The 17,124-nt window shown below is 41.2% G+C and overlaps 1 protein-coding gene across 1 annotated transcript in view; it reads left to right on the forward strand.

Annotated features, from left to right (window-relative positions):
* Window positions 1–17,124, forward strand: part of MTHFD1L (methylenetetrahydrofolate dehydrogenase (NADP+ dependent) 1 like) — a 181,159-nt gene that overhangs the window by 104,684 nt on the left and 59,351 nt on the right. Inside the window, exons 21-24 of the mRNA XM_055535958.1 lie at window positions 1,600–1,739; window positions 4,814–4,855; window positions 6,000–6,100; window positions 6,642–6,819. Coding sequence (XP_055391933.1) covers window positions 1,600–1,739; window positions 4,814–4,855; window positions 6,000–6,100; window positions 6,642–6,819 — 461 coding nt within the window. The remainder of the gene's footprint in view (window positions 1–1,599; window positions 1,740–4,813; window positions 4,856–5,999; window positions 6,101–6,641; window positions 6,820–17,124) is intronic.

Below are 17,124 nucleotides of genomic sequence, written 5' to 3' on the forward strand. Positions count from 1 at the left end.
GAAACATAGTAAAGGGGAAGAAAATGACTTGTAGCTATGTTCATTCCAAATTGAATACTTTCAAAGGAATATTTTTCAATATGTCAAAAGCATATCAACAGTCATAAAAAAAATTTATATCCTCTGGCACCACACTCTTACCCTTGGGAATTTATTCCAAGAATATAATTTGAAACAAGTTAAACTCATATGCCCAGATACTTTGCAGCATTCTTTATATTGGAAACAACTCAAACATAGAATAACAGGCAGAAGAATTTTGCGAATCTTGGTACATCAACTTAACAAAATTATAAGCTGCCACTTATAATCATAAATTTTGAAAGTTTGTAGTACAGTAAGAAAACTATGATAACTTTAAAAGAGCAGACTACAAAATTCTACCTATTCTATAAAAATTATATAGTCATAGGAGGCACTAAAAGGAAACCATAAAGAATTAGGACAACTGGTTGACTAAAGAAAAGTCAGAAAGAGTCTGAGAAAAAAAGGATCTGAAATTATTGGTGTTTTATTTTTATTAATTTTTACATAATATGTGTATTCAGTGAATGCTAAACACAAATATCCACAAATATCCACAGGTTAAATAGTTTTTATTTTATCTTAGTAAATTTTTTTTACTGTCTATTCCTATCTCTGCCATAAATTTTTACTTTGGTTGTACTATGAGTATGTAGTACATATTCCATAAATATTTACCTTCTATTACATTGATAGTATTTCTTTCCTAGAGCAGTGTGCTTCTCAAACTTTAATGAGCATTCATCTCACCAGGGGATCTTGTCAGAATGCCGATTCTGGTTCAATAGTTCTGGGATAGAACCCATGAGTCTGCGTTTCTAAGCCCCCAGGGGCTGCTCGTGTGTCTGGTCCAGCTCTCTGCTCTGTGTATGAAAATGCTGCTGCTGACCCAGAGTCAGGGGTTATCCTCTTGGAAGGCAGTGTTGGATAGCCTTCCTGGTATAGCCATAACTTGCCTCAGAAACATTTCTAGCAGTCTAGGGGCAGTGAAAGAATGGTTACAGATGACTGTCTTCTGTGGTTATGAATTAAAGATGCTATCTTATCAAGCCTGATGATCAACCTTAAGCCACTCAACTAATATCAATTTTGTCCACTAATAGAAATGGCATTAATATAAGTGATTCTGTGTGTGTCTTATAAAGAGTGAGAAAAGATTTTCTATGGTACTCATGCTAGCAGTGTTGTTTGACACTGATTGACTATTTGGAACCTGATTAAAAACTTGAAAATCCCATCTGGGTTAAGAAAAGCTTTGCCTTGACATTCTACATTGGAAGGAAAATCTTGGCCAGGCAGTGAATCTTTAGGGAGCAGCGGTGTGAAGCCGAGTCAAGAGTCGATATTTTACAATTCTGAACATTGTAAGCATAAGGAACATAAAGAAGCAGAACCTTTTCTAAAACCAGGGGAACATCTTTTTACCTTTGGGTATGCACAGGATACCATGGTGTATAGTAGCCTTGAACATGGAGAGGAACTTGTCATCCTTTGAATTTGAACCACATCAATGATTGTCAAAACCTACTGTTGTTTTAGAAGATCATAGCAGGTTTCCAACTTGATTCTCCACAGTGACTGAAGCTGGCTTTGGTGCTGATATTGGCATGGAGAAATTCTTCAACATCAAGTGCAGAGCTTCTGGTTTGGTGCCCAGTGTTGTGGTTCTGGTGGCGACCGTGAGGGCTCTGAAGATGCATGGAGGTGGACCAAGCGTAAGTTCCATGCTTCCTTTCTAATAAAACAGAATGAAGCCGAATTGAGTCTTTGAAACACTCAAACCTGCTTCGTCACTACAGTTTTCTAAAATGTCTCCTTTTTCACAAATCACAATTTCAGGGCACTTAGAGTTCAGTAAGATCAAGTAATTCGTAACACCCACAAAGTTATTTCTAAGCAGTATTTTGGAAAGGAGCATAATGTAACCTCTAAGAGTCTAAACTGAAGCTTGTGTCAACACTTTATAACCCCATGGTAATGGGAGGATAGAGGCTCTGCTTCCTGAATGAAGAACAGAAGGGTGAGAGTGATGGCTTTTGTGGGTGAGGTAGTTCAGTGTTTGTATGGATTGTTTTTTGGTTCACTGATGCTACATCTCATCAGATTTCATCTAGCACTATTTTCCTCCTGTTTCTGTTTATTATGATTTCACTTTATAACTCTGTTAGAGCCTTGGATTATTTCTGAGAGAGCTTTGCTTAGAAATCTCAAATTCTGGTTTAACATTTTAAAAGACTTTATCAAAAGTGTCACATGTAGAATTCACACACAACTGAAAGGGAAATGTATCTTTTCCATATCAAAGGTGTATTTTTTTTTCTTTTAATTACAGAATTTCCAAAGGGAGAATGAGAAATCTGGTGCTCATTCATCATTTTTGAAATAAAATGATTTGGCGTTTCTTTATCACTTAAATCTTGATATACAACACTAACTGCCAAATATGATTTCTTAACTGGCATGCTCTGTACGCAAACATCACACAATAATCAATTACATAGCATAAAGAAAAAGTTTGCCATGATGAAACGCCATAATATGTAGTATTTAATTGTCTTAGCCATTCTTTGTCCTAGGAGGGGCAGATGTTATTTTATACCATTTTACAGATGAGGAAACTAAGGTTTGGTGGGTTTAGGGGATGTGAGCAGTATCACCAGGTCTGAAGTCTATGGCTGAGGTCCAGATCCTCCACTTTTTGTCCAGCAGACAGAGCTGAATATGAATAAAAGGGAAAGTTTTTTGAATCCCTAATCCACTCATTGATACCAGAAATAAATTTGAAATTCCCCCTCCCTGTTTTGCAACCTAAAAATTATAAAATCAAAGGGCTTTAATACTCAAAGGGCTTAGACACTGTCTAGTCTGGTTCAGATAAAATTATAGAGCTATAGGAGGATTCCAGGTCTTGCTTAGTAATCTATTTAGGGGACTAATCAAACATGAAATCAAGGTCTCTTGACTTTAATTCCACACTCCAGTCTCATCTTTGTCCTATAAAAATTCACTACATGATTTATAATCCTATTTCTGTTCATCTTAATGTGTGTGCTCTGTTTTACAATGATAGCATTTTCTGCTCACCTTAATCCTTGGTACCTCGTCCACTTCTACTTAATGTCATGGTTCCATGCTAGTGATGATTGTAGCAGGGCTCGAGAATAATAGACGCAGATACAGTTGGAAAATGCTAACGGGGAGGATCAGGAAGCCAAATGAAGTTTAGCTTTCCTCTCCTGGACTCCAGTAGTGCTTCTCCTTTATATTATTTTACGAATGTCTGTAGGTCTATCTCCCTCCTTAACTCTGAATTCCTTGAAATTAAGGACTGTGTCTTATTAATTTGTGTATTCCTCATGCCTGGCATAGGCTGTATCAAGGAAATGTTTTCAGTAATTGAATAATAAATGAACTTTAATCTTCTTAATCCTGTATTCTCTGTTATCCACCTCATTCCTTCTTACTTGAATCAACTCTGTTACTAATGTTTTTGATCCTTTATCATTTCTACTTCCTTTTGATATCGTTACACAGATAACCACGGCTGCCTCTTATGTTTATTCAGCTTGTTTTTTTTCCCATAATTTGTGCAATGGAAAATCCTAAGACCCTTGAACTTGCCCATTTTAGCCCCAATCATATCTCATCTTCCAAAATGCTGACCATTCTTGATACAGTAAAAGAACAAACACTTTTGGATCCAGATATTTCTTTCATAATTAGTTTTTTAAACGTGGTGTCATAAGGAGGGTTCTCCACAACCAATAAGATGTGTATTTATATTAAAAAGAGTTATTGTAAGGAATTATTAATACCCAATTATGGAGGCTGACAAGTCCAAAAATCTACAGAGTGGGCAACTGCTGGAGACTCAGAAAAGCCAATATTCCAGCCCCAGTCTGCTGGAGAATTCTGCTCAGATTCTTTTTGTTCTAGCAGGCCTTCAGCTGATTGGATGTGTCCCACCTACACTGTGTCATTCAAAAACACCCTCATAGAAATACCTGGAATATCATGTTCCTTCACAATTAAAAAAAAAATTCTGTCGTAGAGGTAACTTTTCAAACGATTTCTAATATCCTCAAGACCTCTTTGCAGAGAGGAGAGTAGATCACCACATCCTTGGTGAGTTAAAATGGCTGAGGTTTCTCACTGAAACCAGTTGCAGGGTACAGACCCCCCCCCCCAAAAAAAAAGAAAACTGTGGAACTGTGAAAAGTCACTAAATTGGGGTTTCAGAACCCAGTTACAACAGTTCATGCCCCTGTTCTGCTCTCATTCGTTGTGTAACCGTGGGCAAGACGCCTGCCTTCTCTCAACTTCAGTTTCCTTATCTTCAAGCTGCCAACCCCATTGGTTTCTGTGAGAAATTAGGCACAAAAAGGAAAAACTAATGGCAATTATTTTAAAATGGTTTAGAATTTATTTAGAATGATGATGCACTCTGTATAAATCATATTGTGGGTTCCCTTTTTTGCTAGGATAATGGGCAACAGTATGAAATTAGAATTGCCTGAGGAGTTTTTTAACTGTTGCTGACCGTGGGTCCCACTCCCAGAAATCCTGGTTTAATTGGTCAGGGTGGAGCTCAGGCTTCAGTGATTTTTTTAAAAGCACCCAAAAGACTTTATGTTCCTCCAGGGCCACCAATGATTGGTTTAAAGCACAAAATGTGCTTTTCAAGTGAACCTTCCCAGAGAGGGACCATGATTTGTTTTTCTTTCAGATCTTTAATCAGAGTTAACAGTGTGACAGGACTATTCTTAATTTTTATCTTTTCTTATCTCAGGTAACTGCTGGGGTCCCTCTTAAAAAGGAATATACGGAAGAGGTAAGAGTGGAGAATTATTCAAATCCCGTTAACCATTGGCTGGCAGCTGAGTCTCAGTCAGGAAACTGGTTCTCTGCCAGTGGCCTCTTAGAAAAGTGCTTCTCTAATAATCTAATGGGTGGAGGAAGGGATAAAAATCCATTCAGTTAACTCTCCAATCTTAAGAAAAGGTGGGTGTAGGCTTTCTGTCTGGGCAGTCATCAGAGCAGGCTTCATGGTCTCCAGCACATAAAGGTGTATGAAGCTTGTGGGCTTAGTCGCTTAGTCGTGCCCAACTCTGCAACCCTATGGTCTGTAACCCACCAGGCTCCTCTGTCCCTGGGGATTCTCTCGGCAAAAACACTGGAGTGGGTTGCCATACCCTCCTCAAGGGGCTCTTCTCCACCCAGGGATTGAATGCAGGTCTCCCGCGTTGCAGGTGGATTCTTTACCATCTGAGCCATCAAGGAAGCCCATATGAAGCTTATACCCATGTATTCTTTTGATGACTTGCAGATTTTGATGGACGGGCAGCAGTACCTCTTAGCTCCTACAGGTGGCACCATGAATTTGAGCAGAGAGTAGCTGGACAGGGCTGTCACCCTCCGGGGACCGTATGCCTTCTTGTCCACCAGCCCACAGAGCGTGGGCATGTTGCTGATGTGTTGGCTGCCAGTCAGCAGCAGAAATAGCTGCCTGGCTGGAAACCCAAATATGCCATTGGATCTAGAATAATTTTAGACTTTATTTGGAAAATGAGCCTCTTCCTCCTGCAGCCATCTTTTCTTGGGGGGAAAAAAAAAAACTTAGGCTTTCTTGCATAGCTTCCAGGACAATAAAGTAAGCATATGCTGTGCTTAGTCACTCAGTCATATCTGACTCTTTGCGACCCCGTGGACTGCTGCCCACCAGGCTCCTCTGTCCACAAGGATTCTGCAGGCAGGAATACTGGAGTGGGTTGCCATGCCCTCCTCCAGGGGATCTTCCCAACCCAGGGATCAAACCCAGGTCTCCTGCATTGCAGGCAGATTTCTTTACCAACTGAGCTACCAGGGAAGCTAAACTGAGCATAGATGGAACAAAACCTGCCAGAGTGGGCTTGCCGTTGTCATTTGGCAGGTTTAATGGGAGGTGATACTATGCAGGGGTCTGGTTTTTCTTACAGAACCTCCAGCTGGTGGCAGATGGCTGCTGTAACCTGGAGAAGCAAATTCAGATCGCTCAGCTCTTCGGGGTCCCTGTTGTTGTGGCTCTGAATGTCTTTAAGTAAGTCAAGTGTCCTACTTTAAATGTGGGCGTATCACTGGGCCACCCTATGAAGTACATTTGTGTTTTGAGGATGTTTGGGCTTTTCTGTGCTTCATCTAAAGTATAGAGAAATAACTCTACTCATTCTATTTGTTTGGTTTTCTTTGGATTGGTTTTACTTTAGCAGATGTGTTCCCAAATATTAGCAGGGAAATGAAATCTGTAAAGTAAGTTACCATTTCTTCTGCTTTTATTATTATTATTAATTCTGACCAGCGTTTCTTACTGAAAGACGATGGATGATCAAAGGGATATGCTATGGAATTTTCTCAATAAAACCTTTAACAATTTGAAATATTTGAGACAATAGTTAGAGAGGATTCCCCCCCCCCCCCATGCTTTGCTTAAGATCTGATTTATTTAAGCACAATGTAACCACTTTTGATGTTTAGAATATATTCAGTGTTTGGGAGCAAAGTTCTGTATAAGCAGTTAGTCTTTCTTTGAAAACATCGCTAAATGAATACAGATGCAAAACCACAAACATTTTCATCACCAGGACCGACACCCGCGCAGAGATTGACTTGGTGTGTGAGCTTGCAAAGCGGGCCGGCGCCTTCAATGCAGTTCCCTGCTATCACTGGTCGATTGGTGGGAAAGGGTCAGTGGACCTGGCTTGGGCTGTAAGAGAAGCTGCAAGCAAAGAAAGTCGTTTCCAGTTCCTGTATGATGTGCAGGTAAGATCCAGCACAAGGATGAGGCCAGGCCAGTGCTAAGAGCTTCGCACAGGTTGTCGCGACAGCCCTGCAGATAAGGATTAACAGAAGGTTGAAGAGGCTGAACCATCTGACAAGGTCCAGCTCCCTGGGACCCCAACTCTTTGGCCCCTAGCCTGTGTTCTGCACTCAGTGCAGAGGGGCTTTGGAGTATAGGGTTCAACAGGGTTGGCACAGGAACAAGACTTTTGAGCAACTTCATTGTTGCTCAGTTGCTCAGTCATGTCCAACTCTTTGCAACCCCATGGATGCAGCATGCCAGGCTTCCCTGTCCTTCACCATCTCCTGGAGCTTTCTCGAACTCATGTCCATTGAATCAGTGATGCCATCCAACCATCTCATCCTCTGTCGCCCCCTTCTCCTCCTGCCTTCAGTCTTTCCCAGCGTCAGGATCTTTTCCAATGAGTCGGCTCTTTGCATCAGGTATCCAAAGTATTGGAGCTTCAGCTTCAGCATCAGTCCTTCCAGTGAATATTCAGGATTGATTTATTTAGGATGGACTGGTTTGATCTCCTTGCAGTCCAAGGGACTCTCAAGAGTCTTCTCCAGCACTACAGTTCAAAAGCGTCAGTTCTTCGGCTTTCATCAGTTCAGTTCAGTTTAGTTCAGTCATTCAGTTGTGTCCAACTCTTTGCAACCCCATGAAATTCAACTCTCATAATGCTTGGGAAATCATGGGCAGTATTTTCTTTGTCTGTTTCTGTTAAAGCCCCTTTGCATTGTGGTTTTCTTGAACTATTAAATATGTCTAATATATATATTTTTTAATTTTTGAATTGTGGTAAAACACATATAACATAAAACTGACCACCTTTTCCATTTTTAGGTGGATAGTTCACTAGTGTTAAGTAGCTTCACATTGTTGTACAACCACCATCTCTCTCCATAGGTCTTTTCGTCTTGCAAAACTCTTTACCCCTCAAACACTAACATTTCGTTTTTCTGTCTCCTTTTTTCCTAGCTGTCTCATGCCAGTGAAGCCATAGAATATGTCCCTTTTTTGACTGGCATATTCACTGTCTCAGTCCTTTCAGGCTGCTATGAAGAATATCATAGTATTGGGTGGACGTGTTAACAGCAGAGATTTATCACTGATACTTTTGAAAGCTGGGATGTCTGAGATCAAGACATAAGCGGATTGGATATCTCGCAAGGGTCTTCTTGTTATTTTTTAGATGGCAGTCTCCTCACTGTATCCTCATGTGGTGAAAGTGGGGAGGGATCTTGTCTTTTATAAGAGCACTAATCCCTTGCATGAGGGGTGCACCCATATGACCTAATCACTCCAGGGCCTAACCTTCTATTAACATCAACCTGCTGCTGCTGCTGCTGCTAAGTCGCTTCAGTCGTGTCCAACTCTGTGCAACCCCATAGACGGCAGCCCACCAGGCTCCCCCATCCCTGGGATTCTCCAGGCAAGAGCACTGGAGTAGGTTGCCATTTCCTTCTCCAATGCATGAAAGTGAAAGGGAAGTCGCTCAGTCGTGTCTGACTCTTAGCGACCCCATGGACTGGAGCCTACCAGGCTCCTCCATCCATTGGATTTTCCAGGCAAGAGTACTGGAGTGGGTTGCGTTGCAACATCAACCTAATCACTCCCAAAGGCTTCACATCTGAATACACCATCCCATTGAGAATTAGGCTTCAACATTCCAATTTTGGGGGGACAGAAACATTCAGTCTATAGCCCTTACTTAGCATAATGTCCTCAAGGTTTATCCATGTTATTGCGTATGTCAGAACTTCCTTCCTTAAAGCTGAACAACAGTCCATTGTATGTTTATGCCCTTGTGTCTGTCAGTGGCCAGTGGGTTTCTTCCACTTCTTGGCTGTTGTAAATAATGCTGCTTGGGGCTGTGAACATGCATGTAAAACTGTGCTTCCAGTTCTTTTGGGTATATATGCTGAAAAGGAGTTGCTGGATTGTCTAGTATATATTTAAAGCAGCTTCATAATGAGCATTCAGTCAGCATATCTGAACTTCCCAGGATCTCAGTCTTCTCCATTCATCTTTGTTCCTACCCAAACATCTCCATTCTGAATCTGCTGGCTGCAGCTCTGGCTGTTGGATTTGCCCTCTTAGGTAGTCCTTGATTGCTGGAGTTCTCAGCCTTAACTGGTGGCTTCTCCCATCCCTTCATTCCTCACAAATTCTGTTGGTCTTGAGTCTAGAGTTAAATCATCAAGAATATGATGATAATTCAATGGCTGAGGAGGGCTTGTCGTGTGCCAGGCACTTTGTACTTGTTAACTTCTTTAGTCCTTACTTCCCTGCTTTCCCCTCATTTTACATATAAGGAAACAAACAATTTGTCAGGAAACAGACCATCACCCAACTCTGATCGAGAACCACACTGAGTGGCAATGGCAGATTTTAATGACTTCACATTCACAAACTGTGGCTCTTTCAGGAAAACCATCCAAGGTGAAAAGAAGGTCAATAAATGGAAGCAGTATTTTGTGATTTACGCTGTCTTCGACATGCACTAGCCCTAAGATGGACCCTTTTCCTTCCCACCAATATTAAAAATTTTTGTTCTAAATTCGCATTCATTGTGAAGATGATGCTGTTAAAATGTCTGCTCTTCTGTGAAAAGCGGATTAATTTTATAACAGTGTTGCCTCAATATTTGGTAGGATTCTTGCCTCCTTTGCCCACATACTCTATAACACAGAAATTAGATTTGAGCTGCATAATTGCTTCTTATGCAGTTCAGCATTTTATTGCTTCATGACAGTTTATGAAAAGAGACTCTCTCCCTAATAGTTCTGTCCCTCGTGCTGGCGAGTCCATTTTAGATCATAGAAGACAATTTACAGTCTTGTAACAGTGTAGAAATCTGAGGTCACCATTGCAGGTAGTAACAGAATTTAAGCTCCCCCCACCCGCCGTCCACCAGATTTCTTGCATAATCAGTGTTGGTGAACCTTTATGGACTAAGTAATGCTTTTCTTTTTTAAGTTTTATTTAAGTAATAGTTTTTTTGAAACCCTTTTAATTCCTTTCATTTTTTTTTCCCCCCATAACCCTTTTGATGCTTGATAGCTCCATAGGGAGGTATGAGACTGCCCTATGGGAAAAAAAAGAAGTGTTAAAATACTTTTGGATAAAACAGCCTGATAAAAGAAACACCCGGCTGCCTTTGCTTCTTTGTACAAACCGGGTTTCTGTGTATCACCCCGAACTCTATTCCACCCAGAATGTATTGGGGGCAGGATTGATGGCATCTCATTTCCTGCTCCAGTCCCGCCCAGGTCTTGTGTTACGGAAGAAAGACAGCTGAGCTGATTGACGAATCAGAAATAGTGTAGGAGCGCAGGGCGTAACTACTTTCGTGGAAGAAGTAGAAATCATCTCAAAACCCCAAATGGAAAGAGGAACAGCTCAAAAGAAAAAGAAACACCCGGCCTCAGAGTCACCGTGAAGCCAGACAGCTCCCTGAGACAGCTCCCTGTGGCTTTCTGATGACCTGTCCATTAGTTAAAGTGAGAATCAAGCTGCTCTTCGGACTCAGGAGTCTGTGCCAACCTGTCGAAAATTAAGAGATGCAACCACTGTTCTTTACAGAACAATTCTGCATGTCTTTCACCGGAGTAGCTTCTAATTGAAGAGCAGGCAACAGTTGTTCACGTTATAGAGGAAGCTGTTGATTAATTCAAAATTATAATTTTTTTAAATATAGAATAAGAAGCACTGGCCTAATTGCTCAAAGGAAGTTTATCATGTAAAAATTAATATATTTAATATACTGCATCATTTCCTTTCACCCCTTTTAAGAAGCTATTAGAAATACCCACCAAAACCCATCTTCTCTTGGACTTTTTCTTTTCTATTATTGCTTTTGACAGTTTATCTTTACAGTTTACAGTATAATATCTCTATATCTGTAAGCATCCTATATCTGTAAGGGAAATGCTATAGCAGATGAAAAAGTAATCTGTGTTTAACACTTTATAAGCTAATGAATTTCTCTGCCATGCATTATTTCAAGTATATCAAATCCATTTCTGTGGGATGTGTGAGCTCAATTCTGCTTTTTAAATCTTAGAGAAGGTGAGGGACTTGCCCCATGACGAAATGGACACTTGATGAAAGACATAACATTATCGTTAAAGGGGTAAGACTTTGAGTACGTTAGAACTGAGTTTAAATCTTGGCAGTGCCTTACTGTGGATGTAAACGTGGGCAGTTCTTCAAGTCTCAGCTTCCTTATCTATAAAATAGTGTCTGATATTGACATCAACTTCACCCAGTTGCTGTGAGAACAAAATGAAATGTCCCAGAGTAAAGTGCTGGGACATGGGAGGCTGGGGATCTAAGTTAGCTCTTCCTCCTGTCTGTTTCACTTCAGAGGGCATTTCCTGAATTGACTTTCAGGAATCATTTTGTAACTCAGGTAACTTTGTCAAACTCCAGGGATGGTGTCCTTTCCAAGTGGTTTAAACCCAGCAGTTAGAATCTCCCAGGGCACCGGGAAAAAAGGCATCCCCTAATTAAAGCCAGACATTTAGCCATCTTTCTCCATTAGAATTGGGAGCTGTTAGTGATTTATTAAAATCTCAGTCGCTTTTTCAAAGGATGCATGGCACCGAAAGTCTGTCTGAATATTGTTTGTTACATCAGGAGTGAGGGTTGAAAACTGTCTCCCCGTCCCTTCGCATCCTTCCTCTAACCTCACAGACACCGCGAGGTGCAGCCTCACACCAAGAGAGGATGGTGTTTGTTTTTGTTTAAAGGTCTTTCCTGTTCCTTGTGTGAAGTCATGCTCTTGATCACAGCGGGGCTGGAATCAGGGGAGATCAAAACAGCCCAGGAAGACTATCTAGGGCCATGCCAGCACCAAGGATTTCCGCCCTCTTGCACTGCCTGTGTGTTTAGGAGTGTTTTCTCCCCTGCTGGCATGCATTTGGGGGGTAGAGGAATTGGTTGGTTATTGAGAAATTATGTATTTTCTATTTCTTAAGGATTCAGATCAGTTTGGGGGTGGGTATTTGACAGCTATCCTTTTAGTTGGACACTGGGCATTTGCAGCCAGAACCTCAAATTTTAAGGAAATGAATAAAAATACATGTGTATAAGTACTTGTATATATGTGTATAGAATGTATGTGTGTATGCTAGTGGTGGTTTTTTTAAATATGGTAAAATATATATATATATTCCTAATGTGAAATTCCCTGTTTTTATCATTTTTAAATGTACCGTTCTGTGTATTTAGAAAATATAAAAATGTATACATTCATACTATATAGAGAGAGTTTTAATTCATAGAATTTTAAAATTTAGAATGATCGTTATGTACATCCCTCTGTGCCTTTTATATTTCACAGTAATTGCTCAACAAGTTTTAGGGAGAAGGGATGACCTTTCTTTTTACGCCCTTGTTTATCCCTGTACTCTTATCTCCTTGTCAAGGCCTTGGCCTCCCTTGGCTCTCTCCTCCTTGTCCTCAGACCTGCCCTTGGTCTGCCTCTTTCCACCAGACCTTTTTTCAGCTCTCTCTTTTATATCCCTTGTGTGCAACTGAATATTTGGCACAGTTTATAGGAAGCTTCCCCTTGTATTTCCAGTCCCGTGAGTATCTCATGCAGAGTCTGTATCTCTCCCTGTGCTCTCCTGTTGTGCTTTCTTATTTATGTGAAGCTCTGGGTCTCCAGCCTGATCTGCTTCTAGCTCCTCCCTCGTCAGCCTCTTCTCCCCTTACCTCTTCTTCATGATTCAGCTCCAAATTTCCACACCGCCTCCATGCCACACCCTTTTGCAGACACACCTCAGATCTCTATCAGAGCTAGATTCTTCTCCAGCACTGGCCTCTAGGTTCCCTGTCCAGTCTCCTTTGGTCTCACTCACCTCCTTGGCCTACTGGCTGCCACACCCATCTTTGTTTGCCATGTCTCTTCAGATCTGAATCTGTTGTTAGAACAGGCCAGCTTTCTCGATGGGCTTTGTGATTCTGGTAGACATCTGCCAGCTTAATCCCCTTGAGGCTAGAAATAGCACCTGATGAGAAAGAGTGGTCTGTACCCGTTTCACTTGTGCATGTCACAAGGATTCCTATAATTTCACCTAAGTGCTTTCTTGTAACTCGAAAAATGGAATGTCACTGTGGTGGAAGCTTCTAGAATTGCATTATATCATCCAGAATTATGGGCCAAGCAAGAAAGACAGGGGTGTAAAATGAATCATCAGTGTCCCACCTCCAGTTAGCCAGTCATTTTCTGCCTTACTCCATCCATCCCCTGAATTTTCTGACTTAAATTCATATGACCTGAGACCACTCAATAGAGGTGCGTGATCAGTCGCTGAGTTGTGTCCAACTCTGGCCCCATGGGCCTGCCGGGTTTCTCTGTCTATGGGATTTCCCAGACAAGAATACTGAAGTGGGTTGCCATTTCCTACTCCAAGGGATCTTCCCGACCCAGGTAGTGAACCCACATCTCTTGTGTCTCCTATATTGGCAAGTGCTTCTTTATTGCTGCGCCACCTGGGAAGCCCAGTAGGTACAGAATCCGTTTTCTCAGCCTGAAAAGCTATCAACATTATTTAAATGTTATCACAACTGTATTAAAGACTACTTCAGGATTTGGGGAGGAAATCACTCAAAACAGCACAGGCTTCCAATCCCCTAGAATCTGAGAGGTTAGCGATTTGTTTTAGCCACCATTTTATTTGAGAAAATGATTTCTTTTTCTTTTCATGAAAGTAGTTTACTCCCCCCTTGAGTGAAACTTTTAATCTTAGACTAGAAGATTTTTCTTTGGCATCACAGCTCCAGTAGATAAATTAGGGAAATATGATTCCTTCCCATGAAAATAGAGCCTGAGCTTCACCGCATGTCCATTTGTATGAGTCTCTCAACACACTGAGGTTTGTGAGTAACTTTGTGCAAGGAGGGACATCAAGTGTGTCATAAAAATACATGAACATCATTAGGCCAAGCAAGTGCTCAGGCCACTACCACCCCTTCCCCCTCCTGTGGGTGAGATCATTAAATTCATATGTTCCTCTATTTTCCTTTGGTGTCACTGTTATGTTCTACTTAAGACTATACAAGCCCAGGAGACTACTCAGTAACCTAGACGGAATGGATATATGTATATGTATAACTGAATCACTTCGCTGTCCACCTGAACCCGCACAACAGTGTAAATAAGCATATGAGCCTTCCCAGATGGTGCTAGTGCTGCTTTACCTAGACGTTCTTTGCCATGCAGGAGACGTAAGAGATGTGGGTTCAATCCCTGGATTGGGAAGATCCCCTGGAGAAGGGAATAGCAACCCACTCAAGTATTCTTGCCAAGAGAATCGCTTGGACGAGGGAGCTTGGTGGGCTATGGTCCATGGAGTCACAGAGTTGGATATTAAAAATTAAAAAGCAAAACAAAACCAAAATAATGAAATAAGCACTTTATTTTTAAATTTTTTAATTGTTCAAATAAAAGTAAATTAAGGACTAATAAAAGACAGCCATAGTGAGGAAAAATCCTCAACTAGTAGTAAAAATATAAAATTTTCCACTAGATGAAACAAAATTCAAGTCAGTATTCAGTTAGCATATTTTTTAAAACAAGGTGCTGTATTAATATCACTTGAGTTTGTGCTGTTAGACACTGTGTTGACTCCTTTGCATATTTCGTTTCATGAAATATCGTCCTCAAGATGTCCATCTACAGTAAATTGGACAGTCAGAATTCCTGTGACCTGAAATAAATCAAAACTGAAGGCAAAAGAGATTAACAAGAAAGAGTATACAAAGTCACTCTTGTGCTGTGAATGTGAATTCCTTATCATCATCATTTCACATGGACAAATGTGGGCTTTCTGGCGATGAGCCTCTCTTCATTCTCAGACCCCAGCTATCTCTACCTTGCATCCTGGTTTTCTTAGGAGAGTGAGTTTCCTCTGGGATTCTTCTGGACTGACCTGTTGCTCATGACCAACAAGTCGGCGAGGCTAGCCACTTGGGGAGCTGGCTCATGGCAGTCAGCACGTACACCTTGGGTAGCTCAGATGTGCTGGTTTCCAGCCAAGGACATGCTTTGTGTTAAAGATAAAAAGCTCTGTTGTTCTCAGTCACAAGGCAGAGCTGCTCCCATGACACTAGGGGGAGTGTTGTAATGAAGCTCCTGGGGTAAGGTGGGTTCATGTTATTTACTTTTATTGAAGTACAGGAAAGGCCATGTAACAGACTACACTTTATTTTCCCCAAGTCTAGCAGATTCATGATTTTTTTTTTAATTGAAGTATAGTTGATTTACAGTGTTAGGTTAGTTTCTGGTATACAGTGGAGTGATTCAAATATATACACATGTATATATATATATGTGTGTGTGTGTGTATATATATATATATATATTCTTTTCAGAATTTTTCCTATTATAGGTTATTATACTATGCTGAGGGTTTCCCAGGTGGTACAATGGTAAAGAGTCCTCCTGCCAATGCAAAAGATGCAAGTTCAGTCCCTGGGTCGGGAAGATCCCCTGGAGAAGGAATGGCAACCCACTCCAGTATTCTTGCCTGGGAAGTCCCGTGGACAGAGGAGCCTGGCAGGTTACAGTCCGTGGGGTTGTAAAGAGTCGATACGACTGAGTGACTTAGCATGATTAAGTACATGCATGTGAAGGAACTATCTAAAACCAGAGGAAGGATTACCTGAGAGGATTAGAGAAAACAATACTAATCAGGATTGAGAATCATTTCTCTGGGGTCACAAAGAGTCGGGTACGACTGAACAACTGAATACACACACACTTATGATGTTGAATATAGTTCCTTGTACTATACAGTAGAACCTTGTTATTTATCCATTTTAGAAATATGTGTGTGTATGTGTTTATCCCAAACTCTTAATGTATTCCCTCCCTCCTTCCCTTCTCGCAGCTGTAAATTTGTCTTGTCTGTGCCTCTTTCTGTTTTGTAAATGAGTTCATTTGCATCAGTTTTTTAGATTCCACATCCATGATGTATGATTTTTGTCTTTCTGTCTGAATTACTGCACTTAGTACAATAGTCTCTCAGTTCAGTTCAGTCGCTCAGTCGTGTCTGAGTCTTCGAGACCCCATGAATCGCAGCACGCCAGGCCTCCCTATCCATCACCAGCTCCCGGAGTTCACTCAGACGCACGTCCATCGAGTCAGTGATGCCATCCAGCCATCTCATCCTCTGCCCCCAATCCCTCCCAGCATCAGAGTCTTTTCCAATGAGTCAACTCTTCGAATGAGGTGGCCAAAGTACTTACTGGAGTTTCAGCTTTAGCATCATTCCTTCCAAAGAAATCCCAGGGCTGATCTCCTTCAGAATGGACTGGTTGGATCTCCTTGCAGTCCAAGGGACTCTCAGGAGTCTTCTTCAGGAATCAAGGTAGTGATTCCAGAGGTCTTTTCAAGAAAGATCATGTCATCTATCTTTGAGTAGCTCAGCTTCTATGAGCCTGAATCACCCCCTCAACACAATGAATGTGGTGAAGGGTGAAGCCTCCAGCCTTTCCTTCCTGGTGTCACTCAGCCAGGGTTCCAGGTGGGCAGACTCTAAACGAGAAACTGTAGACAACATGACCCTAGTTAGGGTTTCTTTCTAGAGCTGTGCTGCCCAAGCCATAGCCACTGGTCACAGGAAGCTATTGAGGTTTGAATTAACTGAAATTAAGAGCTCATTTCCTCATTTCAGCTGCTTAATAGTTACATGAGGCAGGTGGCTTCCGGCCTGGAAAGCGTGGTTGTAGACCGTTGCCATCCTTATAGAAATTTCCATCAGAATACTCTGTTCTAGAGTATTTCAGCGATTTTTATACATTGTAGAGGTTTGGGAGGAAATTAATGTAGAATATGTTCAGAGTTATATTCTTGGTGAAGATAGAGATTTAACATAGTCTTAGTTTCAAAATGATCCAAGATTGTGGTATAGACGCCAGACTTTGTGAAGTAGCTTATGAGTGTATTGAGAAATTGTGCGTAATAGAATAGTCACTCTTTCCAGAAGAAGCCTTGTGTGTGCCACCATTCCCACCTTGAGGTGTGCCTTCCAGCTTGTGTGAAATTATCTTTCCTTTTATTGCTTATTAAAATCTTTCACATCCTTTAAGCACCACTCAAGTTCCTGCCAGCCTTATGCTGATCTCCATGCCTTCCCCTACAGTCTATGATCTTCTGACTTTCCTAGTAACATATATGCAGAGCCTTTATCCCTTGCTCCAATCTGTCATATTTTACTGTGTCATCGTCCCCACCCCAACAGGCATTCTCTGTACATAAAACCCCTGAAGTT

Source organism: Bubalus kerabau, chromosome 9 (genome assembly GCF_029407905.1).
Source record: "Bubalus kerabau isolate K-KA32 ecotype Philippines breed swamp buffalo chromosome 9, PCC_UOA_SB_1v2, whole genome shotgun sequence".
Taxonomy (NCBI): Eukaryota; Metazoa; Chordata; class Mammalia; order Artiodactyla; family Bovidae; genus Bubalus; species Bubalus kerabau.